We start from the raw sequence: 16,868 nt of genomic DNA on the forward strand, positions 1-16,868 counted from the left end.
CGGTGCCAGGACGGTGGCTGGCTTGGGGGCGGGCTGCGCTGGAAGGAGGGCGGAGAAGAGGGCGTAGACGCGCGGCCGAATCCCAGCGCCAAACCTCGCGGAGCCTTCCCGCTGCGCCCCCCAGGCGTCGGCTCGTGCGCGGCCGGCGCTGCGAGAACGTTGCTCGGGTGCCGGCCATTCTCCCGGAGGGCATCCACGACCTACCCTTCGTCCCAGGCGTGCGCTGGCCGAGGTGAGTGCCCGCGCCCTCCCGAGGCCGGGCTTGGGGACCCTTCCCAGGGCGAGGGGTTCCGCGGGTTTCCCTCCCCAAGACCTCTCCTGCGTGCGGGGCGGGGCGCAGGTGTGAGCAGGCCCTTCGCTGCGCTCAGCCCCTGTCCTCGGTCCTGCACGTCGGGCCGCGCTGACCCCGGCTGCAGACCGGAAGCGGGCAGCCTGGGGTGGCGCGAGGGCGGCGCGGTGACCAGGCCCGGGACTGCGGACCGCCCGGGTCTGGCTTGGGCCCTGCCTCGGGGACCGCGCAGACTCTACCAGGACCTGAAACTCAGCCTCGTTAACTTCAGTCTCGGTGACTCTCAGCCAAAGAAATTCAGGAATAGGAACGAGGATTCCTCAGATGCCTCCTGCACCCCTATTTATACATAGTTTGGGGGATGAAAAAACCCAAGCGCGGAGAGAGAGACAGACTCGGATGGCCGTGCAGACAGTGGAGTGGCCGCTAGTGAGTGGTAACCCGCTGTTAGAAAGAGACGCGCTGGGCTGCCCTTGGGGAAAGAGGCTTAGGAAATAGAGTTAGAACGCCGTGAACTAGCTTCTGGATGCTGATGAGGATGAAATGATAGGCCTCGAGACTATCAGCCCATTTGACGTGCTGTGAGATACAAGCGTGTAATATTTTCTCCCGTTGACCTGGCAAGTACAGAATTTCTAGGGAAGGAGAACCCTAGCCCTGCTGTGAAAGGAGGAAGGAAGGCCAGGAAGGTGGGTGAGGAGGTGACCCGCTGCCCGGGTCAAGAGCCTGGCTTGAGGCTTTGTTCAGAACAGCAGCCTACTTCTCAGGCCTGTTTGTTATTCTGAACAACTAGGGACTCCGACCCACTGGGGACCAGAAACACCAAGGCGTCCTGGGGCCTGGCAGGGGGCGTAAATGGGTGAGCTGGGTGGAGCAGAGCGGTGGGGACTGGGGAGGCCTGGGGCTGCAGAGGAAGGCTGCCCTCTGTGGGCATTGCAGTGAAAGCTGAAACCAGAGTGTGTCTAAGCCCTCGGCCGAGGAGGCTTAAGATGAGGTGGCCCTGAGTCTGCCAGGACACGGCTGACCTATCCCAGGTCACCAGGTCGTGGCACTCCTGCATAGCACACTCAGGGTGGAATCCCGCCCCTGTGCTCCAGACCAGAGCTCCCACCAGCTCTGTTTCAGCCACGGGTGCGTCAGGCCAGCTTTCTTGAACCCCCACCAGTCCCTACCTCCTTTTTGCACCTGCCCGTCCCTCTGCCGCAAGCTGCCCTGGCAGGGCCTCCCCTCCCCCGCCTGCCTGCCTCCCTCACTGTTTTGCTCTCCTAGATCTTGGGGGTCCCTGAGGAGGTGAGCGTGCCTGACAGCCCAGGGCCCAGCCCACGGGATCTTCTGCGCCAGGACTGACAGCAGACCCGCCTCCCGACAGGACTCAGAGAAGAACATCCATCTCCCGGGAACATGGCAGGTGACTGTTCCCTTTGGGGGCGTGACACTCTCTTCCGTTCACATTTTCATTGGAAATTGAAGACGTTGCTCTAAAAACTCCAGGCCACACTGCAGTGGCTCAAATCTGTTTTCTTTATAGTGTGGACTGCTATGTGGCATTATCGTGTTTTATATTTTCCTCTTTGTCTGACGGGCCACTTCAGCCCCGCCAAGCTGTCAGTTTCTGGAACGTAAGGGCCATGTTTATCCTGCCTCTGCTCCGCCTCCAGTCTCGGGGTGAGAGTGGGTGCTGGATAAATAGATTCGGAGTGAATGAGACCCCAAGAGTAACCATGGTTCACAATTCAGCACGATTCTCTCTCTCACACACACAAATACAAACGCACACACACCAATTCTGCAGTATCTTTTTTCTCTGAAGATAGCATGAAAATCCTCTCGCTTCAGAGCATAAAACTCCAGCGTAGTTTACACGTGATCGTGTAGGTTAAGGTTTCTCAGCCTCGGCACTGCTGACACATGGGGCCTGTCCTGTGCTTTCTAGGATGTTTACAGCTGCCTGGGGCTCTGGCTCCCGCCTCCCGCAGCCCCTTCCAGAGGACTGCGGCTCCAGGAATTGTACCATGTCTCCCAGGGGGCGCCCTCAGCCCAGTTGAGGCCTTTTACTGGGGACGTTTCAGTTGTCTCCTTTTTCCTATTATGCCCTAATAGCCTCTTTTATAATCAGAGTCTGAGAAATTAAAACATTTTTTTAGGGCCGCACCCGCAGCCTATGGAAGGTCCCAGGCAAGGGGTCGAATTGTAGCTGCAGCTGCCACCTACACGACAGCCACAGCCACAGCCACGCGGGATCCAAGCCACATCTGTGACGGCCACTGCAGCTCATGGCAACGCCAGATCCCTGACCCACTGAAGGCAAGGGACTGAACCCACATCCTCATGGGTACTAGTCGGATTCGTTTCTGCTGAGCCACAATGAGGACTCCCTAAAATAAAAATGTTAATCATTAACCTAACTTGTGGGATCCACCTTTGCACCCAGCTGAATGCCACAAAGCTGTTTGCCTCAAACTAACATTTATATTTTCTCCAAGGGCCTCAGTGGAACAATTTAAACCAAGAATTTAAACATTTTGGTGTTCGGTGGGGTCCCAAGGAAAATTTCAGCAAAGCCCCACAGCTGCCTCTGAGAGGACTCTTGTGAACGAGGAAAAGGCTTCAGAGGCTGTTGGGGTCCTGGTGACACAGCCCTGACCTGTAAGACCTGGGCTTCTTAGAGCCTCTAGTTATCAGCCTCGCCCCCGGCACCAGACTCCATGCAGGCCCCCCCTGCCCCGAGAGACCAGAGCTGCCGTCTTTCACGTCCGTTTAAGTGTCAGATCTGCAGGAGCCGCGGGCAGTGGCTGAGGCCTGGCCCTGGAGGGTCAGCACAGACCAGCCCAGGGTCTCCTGTGATATGAGGCAACACGGCCGACACCCCTCAAAGAGAACGGCCCGAACAGAGTGGGGGGCTCTCACGGGGCTCAGTCACGCTCTTCCTGAGCAGTCGTAGCGGGGCCAGGGGTGTGGGTGTGTGTGTGTGTGCGCGCATGCATGCGTGCGTGCGCGTTAATAAACTATAGCTGCGTTTGGAAATGCTCGTTATTTGGCACCTGTGCCCCCTTTACAAAGGTTGGTGTTGCTGAGCTTCAACCACCGCGATGCCCCCTTCGCCCTTGTTGAAGGTTCGACCCCGAGGAGTCGCGCTCCTCGAGCAGAGCTCTCTCGTCCGGATTTAGGTGGGAAGGTGCTGATCGTCTACGCGCACCAAGAGCCCCGGTCTTTCAACGGGTCCTTGAAGGACGTGGCCGTGGCCGAGCTGAGCCGGCAGGGCTGCAGGGTCACCGTTTCGGACCTCTATGCCATGGGCTTTGAGCCGAGTGCCACGAGGAAGGATGTCACTGGTGCGTTGTGTGTTGTTTTTCTGTCTTTTGTGCTTTTCCGATGGGGGTGTAGCTTACGTAAGAGGGTGCTCGTGTCCCGTGCCCGGCGTCAGACCTGGGTGTTTGGCTGCATTCGGAGTATGACCCCAGGTCCAGTCAGCGTGTGCACCAGGCACGGTTTTGTTCTCTCCTGATGAGAACTGTCAAGATGCACCCTTTCAAATACTCAGTAGTCTTAGCTCTAGTCACCCTGCTGTGGGCGACATCCCTGTGACATTCATTTTCGACCTGGAGGTTGGTCTTCTAACCCCCTCCCCAGTATCCCCCACCCCCTGGCCTCCTCCCTCAGGCGCCCACCAACCTGGTTTCTGTATTCAGGAGCTCAGTTACTTTTTAATTTTGTTTTGGGAGGGCTGTGTTTTGTTGTTTAAGATTTCACCTCTAAGTGCGATATAGTTCTTGGAGTTCCCGTCGTGGCTCAGTGGTTAACGAATCCAACTAGGAACCAGGAGGTTGGGGGTTCGATCCCTGGCCTTGCTCAGTGGGTTAGGATCCGGCATTGCCGTGAGCTGTGGTGTAGGTCGCAGATGCGGCTCAAATCTTGCGTTGGTGTGTCTCTGGTGTAGGCCGGTGGCTACAGCTCCAATTAGAAAAGGCAAAAAAGACCAAAAAAAAAAAAAATCTAGATACGGTTTTTGTCTTCCTCGGCCTGACCTCTTTCTTTTTTTGGGGGGGGGGCCGCACCAGCGGCATATGGAAGTTCCCAGGCTAGGGGTCGAACCGGAGCTGCGGGGATCTGTCATTGCTGTGGCTGTGGTGTAGGCCGGCAGCTGCAGCTCCAATCGGACCCCTGGCCTGGGAACTGCTGTATGGCACAGATGGGGCCCTAAAAAGAAAAGTAAGTAATTAAGTAAATTAGTTAATTAATTTAAAGTGTTTTTTTCCAGCTTTGTTGAGATCTTATTGACAAATAAAGATGGTATATATTTAAGGTGAACATGATATTTTGAAGGCTTTTTTTCTTTTTTTAGCTGCACCCGTGGCTTATGGAGGTTCCCAGGCGAGTGACTGAATCCAAGCCATAGTTGTGACTGATGCCACAGCTGCAGCAATGGGGGACCCTGACCCACTGCACTCCATCGGGGACTCCTGAAGGCATTTTTTCATGTTCTTTTCTTTGAAAAGCTAAATACTTTTGGCTTTTTGTTTATATTAATAGTTTATATTTGTAATATTTATGTTGCTGTTTTAATCAGATACTTTCTATGCATTATCTGAACACATTCCTTGCTCATTTAGAAAAATAGAAATTAGGTCTTTTTCTTATTGACTTTAAAGAGCTGTTTATGTATTTTAACATTAGCCTAGAATGTGGGATGTGCATTGTAAGTACACTTTTACCTAATTTTTTTTTTTTAGTTTTGATTTTAAATCTGCTGGCTTTCTTCATGCAGAATTTTGTTTCCTTTCACTTTGTTGGCTTTTGATCAGAGATCCAAAAGTTTGGCCTCCAGATTTCATGTCATATAATCTCTAAGCTTATTATTATTATTATTATTATTTTTGTATTTTCTAGGGCCGCACCTGCGGCATATGGAGGTTCCCAGGCTAGGGGTCTAATCGGAGCTGTAGCCGCCGGCCTACGCCAGAGCCACAGCAACGCGGGATCCGAGCCGCGTCTGCAACCTACACCACAGCTCACGGCAACGCAGGATCCTTAACCCACTGAGCAAGGGCAGGGACCGAACCCGCAACCTCATGGTTCCTAGTCGGATTCGTTAACCACTGCGCCACGACGGGAACTCTCCTCTAGGCTTATTTTTTGAAGGTGGTGTAGTTTCTTTTTCTAGCTTTTGGGCCCCATCCGTGACACGCTGAAGTTCCTGGGCCAGGGATCGAACCTGCACCACAGTAGTGACCCGAGCACAGCAATAGTTCCTTCTGGTCTTGACAGGTTCTGCTTTTTAAATGGAAACACTTTATTCAGCATTTTTATTTTATGAAAGTGTAGTTGATTTATAATATTGTGCCAGTTTCTGTTCAGCATGGATTTGGTTCAGCAGGTTAAGGATCTGTTTTTTTCCAAGGACCCCCCCAGATCTCGCAACGCTGTTACCTGATCCAGCTGTTTATCTCCATCTCCTCACTTTTTTTTTTTTTTTTTTTTAAGGCCGCTTCCGCAGCACATGGAAGTTCCCAGTCTCGGGGTCAAATTGTAGCTGGAGCTGCCGGCCTACACCACAGCCACAGCCACACCAGATCCAAGCCGTATCTGCAACCTACACCACAGCTCACAGCAATGCTGGATCCTTAACCCACTGAACAGGGCCAGGGATTGAACCTGCGTCCTCATGGATGCTAGTCAGGTTCGTTCCCACCGAGCCACGATGGCAGCTCCTCCCACATGATTTTATTCTCTCCCACACATTGCATTCTGGTTTTGTTTTCTTACCCATGACTCGGTACCACGTGGCTTAATTATTTCGGCAAATTATTTACTATTTGAGTCAGGTCACGCTCACTTGTCTATTTTTTTACTTTACCGAACTTCTTTCACTCTACTTTTCCATAGCATCTTTTCAGTTAGCTTTCCAGAGTCAAAACAGTGCGGATCTTTGTACTGAGGTCCCATTAAGTTCACAGAGGAACTTATGGCCCCAGGGACGGGCATGGATCCTCCCTGGCTCGCTTTCCCTTCCGCCCCGGCAGGTCTGCTTGCCAATTTTCTTCTTTGTTTTGTCATCTTTTTTTAGGGCTGCACCGGAGGCGTGTGGAGGTTCCCAGGCTAGGGATCAAATCAGAGTTGTAGCCCCTGGCCTACACCACGGCCACAGCAAGGCCAGATCTGAGCCGCGTCTGCGACCTATACCACAGCTGACGGCGAGGTCAGATCCTTAACCCACTGAGTGAGGCCAGGGATCAAACCCGCGACCATGGATAGCAGTCGGGTTCGGTAACCGCTGAGCCACAATGGGAGCTCCCCATGCACATTCTCCCGTCAGTTTACCATCATCAGGCGTGCCCAGTGTCAGCTGTGGACGCTACGTGGCAGCTGGTGGCCTGCCTGAGACACAGGCCCCTGCTCAGGGCCCATGGTCAGCATAGTGCCTTCTGCACAGAAGGGAGACAGGGGGCACTTCTGAATGCAAATGAGACAGGAGGAAGCAGAGGCCCAGGGGTTCTGGTCTGGGCCTGTGGATGGGCTGGGCCTGCTGCTGGCAGGGCCACCCCTGGGCCTCTTCGTCCCTCTGCTGCCACGAGGGCCCCATGGCCAGAGCTGGGCCTGTGCCTCGGCCTCCTCTCTGCTCGGAGGGGATCGCCCTGCCCACAGGTGGCAGGAAGATGCGAAGGTGACGAATGTGCAGCAGAGAGAGGTGGGGGGTCTCTGGACCCCGGTTGCCTGTTACTAACTCTGAGCAGTGCCTTCGGAGGAACATTCCTTGGAACAGAAGCCCCTGAGGGTGGAGGGCAGACCACCTGCCTTTGAGTCCAGTGGCCATGGGCTGAGCTGCAGGGTCCAGCAGACACCCCACCCCTGCTGCCACCTGCACCCCCCCCCCCGCCCCCGAGAGGCCTGGGGCCACAGGGAGCCTCTCCAGACCCAGATCCAAGCACGTCTTAGGTATTCGGGAGGGTCCCCTGTGTGCAGGAAACGCTTAGTCGCATTGAGGGTCTCACAAGACCCAGCCCATCGCTGCAGCCCCATCACCTTGCAGGCCTTCTGGCCCTCGCCCCAGCTCCTCAGCTGTGCTCACAGTGGCCCTTTTCTGGGCGGACCAGGTTGTCCTCTCGGTGACTTCTGCCTGGAAGGACCCCTACCCTGTTCCAGTTCTCTGGGCTCGCTGGAGAACTCCTGCTCCATCGTCAGAACCCTGTGCCTGGAGGCAGCCTCAGGTTGCATTGGTGACCACGCCCACCTCCCACCCCCATTGTGCAAAGCTGGTCATTGTCCCTGTTACACAGGCAGAGAGACACCACCTGTGACTGGGCTGCGGGGTGTGCGGCCTCACTGGCCATGACGTGACCCTGAGCTTGCTGACGGGTCGTGTTGTGTGTCATCACATGTTTCTCCGCATCTCCTCCTGACTTTGAGTCTCGTAGGGTGAGGACAGTGGCTATGCCTGTCTCTGTCCCCAGGGCCCAGCACCTGGTCGGGTCTCAGTGCACGTCTGATGACTGGCTGGGGCCGTGGGGGGTCCAGGTGACAGTGACAGTGACACTGGTGGGATTGGCCGGCGGGGCCACAGACACCCCCTGAGCAAGGACCTTTGTCCTGTCCCTGCAGGCGCCCTCTCCAACCCCAGCTTCTTCAATTACGGGGTGGAGTCCCATGAGGCCTACAGGAGGAAGGCTCTGAGCAGTGACATCGTCGAGGAGCAGAAGAAGCTTCAGGAGGCTGATCTGGTGATATTCCAGGTGGGTTTTCCCTCTGCTTCTGTCCTGCTGGGTCGGAGGCCTCTGCACAGCCCCGGTCCCCATCCTGAGCTCCACCCCTGGCAGGGGCCTTGCTGTTCCCAGCGCGTCTGCACACGTCCCCACGTCCAGAGGTCAGGAGAGCCAGGACTGTCCCGGGCCTGAGCCTCAGGCAAGCAGCCAGGATGTCCCTGGAGCCTGCAGGCCTGAGACGTCTGGTCGTGCCGAGCGTGTGGGCCTCCTCCCGGGCCTGTGCGCCGAGGCCCCCCTTCTGCCCACGCCCTCGTCACCAGCCCCTCCCAGCCGCCAGGGGTCGGATGTGGTCACAGAGGGGACTTTCCTCTGTCCCCCTCGGGGCCTGGACCTGAGCACCCTGTGCCTTACCCCCTCACGCTAGGAGGAGCGCATGACCCCGGCAGCATCTGGCCCTGGGCCGAGCAGACCCATACGCGGGGCTCGCACCCCGTCTCCCCTGGAGCCCTCCTGCCCCCAGCTGGCGATTTCTCCCAGGGTCTCTTTGCCCACCTCTCCCCCCCACTCCTCCTCCTTCCGATGCTCTGCCCCGGGGGCCTGTGTGTAAGCTGATTGCTTCCCTCAGCACGGATGCCAGCACGGACTGCTGCTGCCATGCTCCTAGCTCAGCACTCGCCGGGCTCACCCTGCTCCGGGTGCTGGGCTGTGTCCCCGCGTCCCCACCACGGTGCCCTGAGCTATTGCAGATCAGGTAGAGGAGGCACAGAGAGGTTCAGGAACTGGTGGGCCTCCCACAGCAGGAGGCTGCGGAGCTGCGATTTCAGCGCCGCGTCCTGAGTTAGATCTGTTGGGAAAGCACATGAAACGTGGGCTTCCTTCCGCCTTCAGGAGCAGATGGTCGCCTGTGTTCCTGTCCTTTCCTTGGTGATGGCATAGGACGTGGTGTTAGGGCTTCTGTGGGACCAGACTGGGCTCAGGGGTCAGGTGTCTCAGGACCGACCTCAGCCACTCCCAGATGCTGCCTCGTGCCCCGGCCAGGGAGAGGGGAGAGTGCATCCCCACCCCTGCCCTCTGGCCACTGGATTCAGGGTCTCGGGGTCCAGCAGAGCTTACAGAACTGGCGTTCGGGGCCAGTCCCTGGGATGCACAGCCGCCTATGACAGTGACCAGTCAGCTCTGCCTGCCCAGCCCTGGTCCCCCCGGCACCCCGCCCTGTCTCAGGGAAAGGGGAGCAGCGTTCCCACTCGTGCCGCCCCCTTCACGGTGACCCCTGCCCGCCGGAGCTGGGGAGGAGCAGCAGCGACCCCAGCCCCTGCCCGGTGTCCCGCCCGCAGTTCCCGCTCTACTGGTTCAGCGTGCCGGCCATCCTGAAGGGCTGGATGGACAGGGTGCTGTGCCAGGGCTTCGCCTTCGACTTCCCGGGCTTCTACGACGACGGCTTCCTCAAGGTAGCGCCGGGAGGCTCCGTGTGGATGGGGGGCTCTCGGCAGGCCCCTTCAGCGTCCTTTTCTGACCAAGGGCTGCTGGAGCACCAGCCGTGTGCAGGCCCCGCTGCTCACGCAGTCAGAGGGCATCGTTCCCGAGGTGGGGACATCCCAGGGCCCTTGGCCTCCTTCGTCCAGAGAGACTAGGAAAGAGGCTGGATGGGAACACTCGGGCAAGGCTCCATCTAGGCCCCCGTGCAGGGGGAGGGAGCCAAGGTGACTGCCTGCGGGGGAGGCCCAGCTGGGTCCTTATACGGGGGAGGCTAGCGGTCAGGTCCAGAGTTTGGCCCACCGCTTTGGTGCAGCTGCGCCAGGTCCATGGATGGTACCCGCCTTTGGCTCCTGATTCTTCGTTCAGGAAGGTTGGTTTAGGTTTTCTGGGCCCTGTTGTCCATAATTGGCCCCAAGTGTACACGCAGGCAGTTCTTTTCAGTCCGTTGCAGTTTCTTTGCATCTTCTGCATTTGCTGCGTGTACCCACTGCAGGTCACAGCCTGCCTCAGGGTCACCGGCCTTTCCTCCGGGGGGGTTGCAGAGTCTGCATCCGAAGGCGGGCACACCAGGGGGCTGGGTGGGGGCAGTGACCTGGCCTCTGGGGGCCCCCTGCTCCGCAGTGCAGCCTCAGGCCTGGCTGGGTGCCAGCTCACCTCCGAGGGCCACGTACCCGCCTTGCAAACATGTTAATGTGACACCCCATTCAGGGTGGCGATTGCCTGGGACCTAAGGGTGCACAGAACGTGGGAGCCCTGGGCTTCCCATTAAAATGGGACAGTGTACGTTCCCACTCCAAAGGCCTCAGCAAACAGGTGCGTGTAAGATGACCCACGAGGTCCACCTGGGGCCGCAAACTGATGCTGCCCTTTGCTGAGTGGTCCCCTGAGCCGGGCACCACTGGCGGCAGCGTTCCCCCACAGCCGCCCCAGCTCCCCCCCATCCCTGAGTCTGCTCCCTGCCCAGCCCCAGGGCCTGTCAGCTCTGTGTCCGCACGGTCCCTCCGCTCTGTCCCCTTCTTCTCCCCGAGCACGGAGCTGTCACCTGCAGCTGTCTGCACGGAGACGGCGGTGTATCAGTTCCTCTCTGGGAGCTGCCCCAGGGGTTCCCCCCACGTGCTGGCATCACAGACCCTTCCCAGCCTGCTCCCATGGCGTCCAGTGCACTGCCGTCTCCTCCGCAGGGTAAACTGGCCGTCCTGTCCTTCACCACGGGCGGCACCGCCGAGATGTACTCGAAAACTGGAGTCCGTGGAGATTTTCGCTATTTCCTCTGGCCCCTCCAGGTACGTCCCACCCTCCTGCCCCCGCAGCGTGGCCAGGTGCAGCGCGACCTGTGCCGAGGCCTGAAAGCTGGGCCAGGGATTGAACCCATGCCACAGCAGTGACCTGAGCCTCAGCAGTGACAATGTCGGATCCTTAACCCCCTGAACCACCAGGGAACTCCCCTACTGTCTTTTTAACGTTACTCAGCAGCACTGAACAGGCTGGCCGATGGGGAAAAGACATATCGTGAGAGCCTGTGAGATGTTTGGGCAGAGGCCAAGCCGGGCCTGGTTGGTGGGCGCCTACCCCAGGGTAAACAGGACCCCAAGGTGGCCCTGTGTGTGTGTGTGTGTGTGTGTGTGTGTAACGTGCTCAGAAGGGGTAGAGCCGGCCCCATCTGGCTGTGCTTCTTGAAGGCAGCGTCGCCCTGGAACCCTGGCAAGAGAGCCCTGGCCCGCATCCGACAGCCTCATGCCCACTGTAAGCCATGGGCCTGTGGAGCCTGGCGCTGGGCCCCCTCCCCAGAGCCCATCCCTACCAAGAGCCCAGGACTCGGCTCCTGTGGGCTCTTCAGGAGGCTGCAAGCTGCCTGGGTGCCCCCTGGGCCTGGGGGCAGCGAGGCCGGCTGTCTGCGGAGGGAGGAAGGGGGCCGGGCATCCCCAGGGAAGCACAGAGCCGCGGCAGGGAGCAGGGACAGCTCTGGGCCGTCAGGTCCCGTCAGGAGCTCCCGGGGACCCAGAAACCTCCGTGGGAACTGTGCTTCCAGGTTGTCGGGGGGGCTATGTGTCCAACAGGAAGGAGATCTCGTCGGTAGCGGGTTCGAGCCTGAAGAACACTGACCGTGGTGGGCCCTGCCCTCCGCCCACCCCATGGGGCAGGTGCCCGGGTGTGGGTCTAGGGAAGGCAGGACACTGAGTTTCTAGACAAAAGTCTTTGAAAGGAAGCAGGGAAGTGGTCGCCTCTAGTGACACTCGGCCACAGAAAATGGTCATTTACAACGTCCTCTCTGGGGGCGGGGCGGGGGGTGCTCTGAGGTGCCCTTGGCCAGGCCGCAGTCTTCTTGCTAAAAAATTTTCACCTCTTTTTCGGTTTGCATAAGTACTTACCATGGGAACTCCTGAGACTCGAAATTATCAACACAGAAATTCAGTTCTCCTAATCCCCCTTTAAAAGTAATCACTTTCAATGATTTGGTGAGGGGTTTCCCTTTGTGGCTCAGCAGAAATGAATCCTACTAGTATCTGTGAGGACTCAGGTTCAATCCCTGGCCTTGCTCAATGGGCTAAGGATCCAGCGTTGCTGTGGCTGTGGTGGAGACCAGCATCTGATTCAACCCCTAGCCTGGGAACTTCCGTGTGCCACGGGTGCAGCCCTAAAAAACCAAAACAAAACCAAAAGATTTGAGGGATTTCCTTACAGCCCATCTATTTTCTTAAATATCTGCTTTTATGCTTAGGTTTATCCTATTTATTTTTTTACATACACCACAAATACTGCTTCAGATTTCTTGTTATTGGTTCTACTTAACGCATGTCTTAAACGGCCTTCCATGGTTAATTTCATTCTAGAATATCCCATTGTAGGACATGCCATAATTTGCCTATTCAGGCAAAACCATGAAATTAGTGTCTGACTCAGAGGCAGAGATGACACCCTCATCTCCGTTATCAGAGTGGAATTTGTTGCCTCGTAGCTGCCCAGCACCCCGTGCCTCCCATGACCTCTGGTTCTGGGGCAGGATGTTTTTGGGTCACTCCGTGCAGGAAAGGTGGTATGTCTGCCCCCCTTCCCCTCTGGTGGTTTCAGGGACGCTGTGCGTGCGCAGGGCGCCTTCTCACCAGCTGTCCCTTCCCTGTGGCTGCAGCACGGTACCCTGCACTTCTGTGGGTTCAAGGTCCTGGCCCCTCAGATCAGTTTTGGTCCTGAATATGCATCAGAGGAAGAGCGGAGGGGGATGGTGGCCGCCTGGGCGCAGAGGCTGACGACCATCTGGGAGGAGGAGCCCATCGACTGCTCGCCCCCCTGGTACTTCGGGCCGTGACCCCCGCACCCCGACACGCGGTCAGCCACGCCGGGAGGTGATGGCAGCTGGATCAGGGCACGTGCTCAGAATGCTTTGGCCGTCCAGCTTTTATTGAAAGACCACCTCCTGGGGCGCCGGCATCTCTGCTGAAGCCTCTTCCTCCCCTTCAGCATCTAAGTCCCAGCTCCTCACTCATTGTCTTCCAAGATAATAAAGCAAGAGCCACAGGTTCCATCGCAGTGGAAACGAATCTGACTGGGAACCATGAGGTTGCGGGTTCCATCGCTGGCCTCGCTCAGTGGGTTGAAGATCCGGCGTTGCCGTGAGCTGTGGTGTAGGTCGAAGACTTGGCTCGGATCTGGTGTGACTGTGGCTGTGGTGTAGGCCGGCAGCTGTAGCCACGATTTGAGCCCTAGCCTGGGAACTTCCATATGCCATGGGTGCAACCCTAAAAAGCCAAAAAGAAAAAAGAATAAAGCAAGAGCCACAGATTCCTCCCTCCAATGACCGCCAAGCCCGTCTCCTCTGCCACCTCCTCGGCAGTCCCGCCAGGGGAGAGAGCAGGGCCACCTCCCCTGTGTGTCTGTAGGCAGGTCAGCACGTGTGCATTGCCTTTCTATTTTCAGCCTGAAGCCCTTCTCTTGTCCTGTCTTCATTGAGGTCGGTGGGTTTGGGGCTTTCTCTGCAGAGGTTTCCCAGCTCTGCCCTCGGCTTCCTGTGTGCTTGCCAGGAGCCAGAGGCACCATTGGGCCATCCCGTGGTTGAGAAGCAACACAAGGAAGGTGTCAGGAGCTTGGGGGCCGTTCCTGGCAGCTGGGAACGTGGCAGAGGGAGAGGGCACGGGTCCAAGGGGTAGCTTGGTGGGGGCCTAGCCCAGAAATCATCAGCCAAGAGGGAGCAGGAAAGACGGTGTGTGAATGGTGGGGGGTGGGGGGTAGAGGTGCGACGCAGGCAGAGGAGGCAGCCCACAGCCCAGGTGGCCCCCACCCACCCACCGGCCCTGTGCTCGGGCTGTTTTGTTTGGCTCCTAAAGGAAGGTTCCGGGGCAGGACCAGAGGCCTGAGGTCACATCCTGTGGGTCGTCCCAGCACAGGCGCTCCTCCGCCTGCAACCTTGGAGCAGCTCAGGGCTGCTGAGAGCAGCCTGGCCACAAACATCCAGGGCTGGGAACGCAGGCTGGCTTTGCCCAGGCAGCTCCCCCGGGGAAGGAGATGGTGCGGACGAGTGCAAGTAGGAGTCTCAAGGGCCTGTGTCTCCTTAGCAACTGGTCTGAGGTTATGGGGGGCCGCCTGGCTGGGGTGCTGCAGATTCCTCAGGGGTGGTACGAGCGCCTTTACCCTCGCAGGAGCCCCGGGAGCAGGTCCCGTCGCTGCCCCCACGTTACTGATGGGGAAGCTGAGGCCGAGCTCAGTGAAGACACTTGCCCGAGGGTCACAACTAGAGTGGGGCAGATCCGGGATGGGAGCCCAGAGCACCCGCTTCCTCTGTGCAAGCCACCTCTGTGCCTGGGGTCCCGGTGGTGACCAAAGGCCAGGCCCGCCCGCTGGGCTGGGCCAGTGTCCCGACCCATCGCGTCCTCACCTGCCCACCCCTGCTCCCATTTCTTCTCACCGCAGTGCTGGCTTTTCCTTCCAGAAACACGCCCTTTCAACAAGCCCTGTGGTTTCCTAGGGCTCCTCACACCCCTGACCTTCAGTGCTCCCTGCCCCAGGAAGCGAGATTCAGTCCAAGAGGTGCCGAGAAGGAGGAGCCTTCTCGCTTCTGGACTGGGAGCCCTGACCTTGTAGGTTGTTGGTTCGGGGACACGATGGAAAGAGTGCTGTGCTGTGGTGGGAGCCGCACTGCAGAGACCTCGACGGGGCCATGGAAAGAGGTGACCTCCTCCGATGCCCTTTGACGCCTGGATCCATCCCTGCCTGAAGCTGGGACTTTTTTCTTCGGTTCTCTGGTCCTGGGAGGCAGTACGTTGCCTTTTTTTATAAGGGGCTTTATAGCAATTGCGACTAGCACACGCCTACGTAATTCAACAAGGGCAGTTAGTAGCTACAGGGAACTATGAAATACTCCAACGAAAACCAACAAATTAATTTTACAATATGGTTATAAGGAGACAAACGTACACAGAGGTGGAGAACATTAGAACTTGTGGTCCTAGATCACGCTCTTTTTCTCAGCTGGGTTAAGCACGCAGCATCTCGCGGACAAAGGAGGAGGAGGACAGGGTGAGACCCTGCTGTGGGGGGACCCGAGGGCTCATTCCAGCTCTGCCCTTGCCCGCTGAGGGCCCTCAGCCAGCTGGTCCATCTCTTTGGTCCCAGCTTCCCCATCTGCAACGAGGGACCCTGTCCTTCACGCCTACCTGCCGGCGGTGCAGGATTCCAGGAGTCCCTCAGCCCTGCCCATTGTAATCTTCGCCCTGGGCCCCAGGAACTTTCTGAAATACTGGCTGGGATCCCCTTGGTCCTGGCCCAGCCCAGCTCGGCCTGTGGGCACTGCTGTGTCCGATTTCTCTTTGCCTCTCAGTGCTTCTTTCTGTGACGCTGGGTGGATGTGTCACGATGTAAATTCATTCCATCTTGGATTTTACCGAAACGTCCTGAGGACAGAGTCTGTTGGGAATCAGACCTTTGTCATTTCAGCTCCTGAATCACTGACGGGTTGTGCGGGTTTCTCCAGGCAAGAGCTGGCAGGCAGTTCTGATTGTCTCCATCTCACAGGTGGAAAAACCAAGGCCCACAGGGTGGAGGTGACTTGTCCAGGGTCCCCCCACTCCACGTGGCAGAGCTGAGGCTCAAACCAGGGCAGCCTTTTCCAGAGTTCGTGTGGTGGGGCTGGGGTCGGGGGTAGGGGCGTGGAGACAGCACCGAGCTGAGGCCCTTTTTGAGAAAAGACTCAAGGGGGCCCCACGGGGGGCGGGGGGAGGTCATTGTGGGAAAAGAAGAATCTTCGCAGAGCTCAGCAGGGATCTAATGCTTATAGGTCAACGGTGCTTCCAGAGTTTCTGCTTGAGGTTGAAAACCCTACTGAGATGCTCACTTCTTGCTGTAGGCAGAGGAGCACATGAGATTTGTCCAAAGCCCTCCTGCAGCAAAAACTCCCAGAGACCAGTTAATCCCAAGAAACACACTGAAGTGCACGGCTGAGGTCATGAGGGACCTCGGGAGATGTCCACGCATGTCCCCAGCTCTCCCCACCCCCACCCGCCAACCTTGCCCGGCGACAACGACGCCTAACCAGGTGCTGAAGGCGGGATGGGAAGAAAGGCGGGACTTTCGGCTGCCTCGGGTCACACGCCCATGTCAGAACCCTGGGTGAGCGACACTCTCTGATATCAATGTTCCAACCAAAGAAGCACGAGGCCAGGCCCTGGGTCTACGCAGCGCGGGCAGCTGAATGGAGGCCGTGCCTCGAGGGGTATCTGAGGAGCTGGTGGAAGATTACGCCTGCCCTACCTGGCGTGGCTGTGGCTGTGGTGGAGGCCGGCAGCCGCAGCTCTAATTCGACCCCTAGCCTGGGGTCTTCCATAGGCTGCAAGTCTGGCCCTAGATAGGCACACAAAAAAAGAATAGAAAAAGAAAAAACAGAGTTCCCATTATGGCTCAGAGGTAACAAACCCGACTGGTGTCCATGAGGATGTGGGCTTGATCCCTGGCCTGGCTCAGTGGGTTGAGGATCTGGCGTAGCCATGCGCTATAGAGTAGGTTGCAGATGCAGCTTGGATCGGGCATTGCTGTGGCTATGGCATGGGCTGACAGCTCTGATTTGCCCCTAGCCTGGGAACCTCCATATGCCTTGGGTGTGGCCCTAAAAAGATGAAAGAAAGAAAGGGAGGAATGGAGGGAGGACGAAGGAAGAAAGAAAATTACACCTGTCCTTCCAGGGAGAGAGGAAGCTAAGCTGTCTCATGCCTGGTCCCAGCAGAGAAATCTGCATCATGGGATCCTACGGCACAAGGAGAAATCTCAGGAGACGAGGTGGCTCAGGTGACAAGGAGCCTCAGTGCAGAGGATGCTTGCGAATTGCTCCAGAGGAAAGCATCTGTCAGGATGCCCACTCACGAAGCCACCCAGAGAGAAGCCGCAAACCACCAAACACACGAGGAAACCACACGCCAGGACTG

The 16,868-nt window shown here is 57.6% G+C and overlaps 1 protein-coding gene across 3 annotated transcripts; it reads left to right on the forward strand.

Moving 5' to 3' along the window:
* Window positions 1–37: 37 nt before the first annotated feature.
* NQO2 (N-ribosyldihydronicotinamide:quinone reductase 2) lies at window positions 38–12,980 on the forward strand. 3 transcript variants are annotated; one of them, XM_047796094.1, is made up of 7 exons: window positions 38–232; window positions 1,559–1,697; window positions 3,457–3,621; window positions 7,886–8,016; window positions 9,321–9,434; window positions 10,644–10,745; window positions 12,532–12,980. In XM_047796094.1, exons 2-7 carry the CDS (start codon window positions 1,691–1,693, stop codon window positions 12,649–12,651), a joined length of 639 nt encoding a protein of 212 aa, XP_047652050.1. In that variant the 5' UTR covers window positions 38–232; window positions 1,559–1,690; the 3' UTR covers window positions 12,652–12,980. The 3 variants fall into 3 exon arrangements, with proteins under 3 accessions (XP_047652050.1, XP_047652051.1, XP_047652049.1); XM_047796093.1 differs by having other exon boundaries at window positions 40–232; window positions 12,590–12,980; XM_047796095.1 differs by lacking the exon at window positions 9,321–9,434 and having other exon boundaries at window positions 12,590–12,980.
* Window positions 12,981–16,868: the final 3,888 nt, after the last annotated feature.

This window comes from Phacochoerus africanus, chromosome 9, assembly GCF_016906955.1.
Source record: "Phacochoerus africanus isolate WHEZ1 chromosome 9, ROS_Pafr_v1, whole genome shotgun sequence".
Taxonomy (NCBI): Eukaryota; Metazoa; Chordata; class Mammalia; order Artiodactyla; family Suidae; genus Phacochoerus; species Phacochoerus africanus.

What these genes read in the sequence shown, in the direction of transcription:
- NQO2 (XM_047796093.1), top strand. An exon ending in ACGACGACGGCTTCCTCAAG is followed by an intron (nt 9,435 to 10,643) that starts GTAGCGCCGGGA and finishes TCTCCTCCGCAG; the next exon opens with GGTAAACTGGCCGTCCTGTC. An exon ending in ATTTCCTCTGGCCCCTCCAG is followed by an intron (nt 10,746 to 12,589) that starts GTACGTCCCACC and finishes CTGTGGCTGCAG; the next exon opens with CACGGTACCCTGCACTTCTG.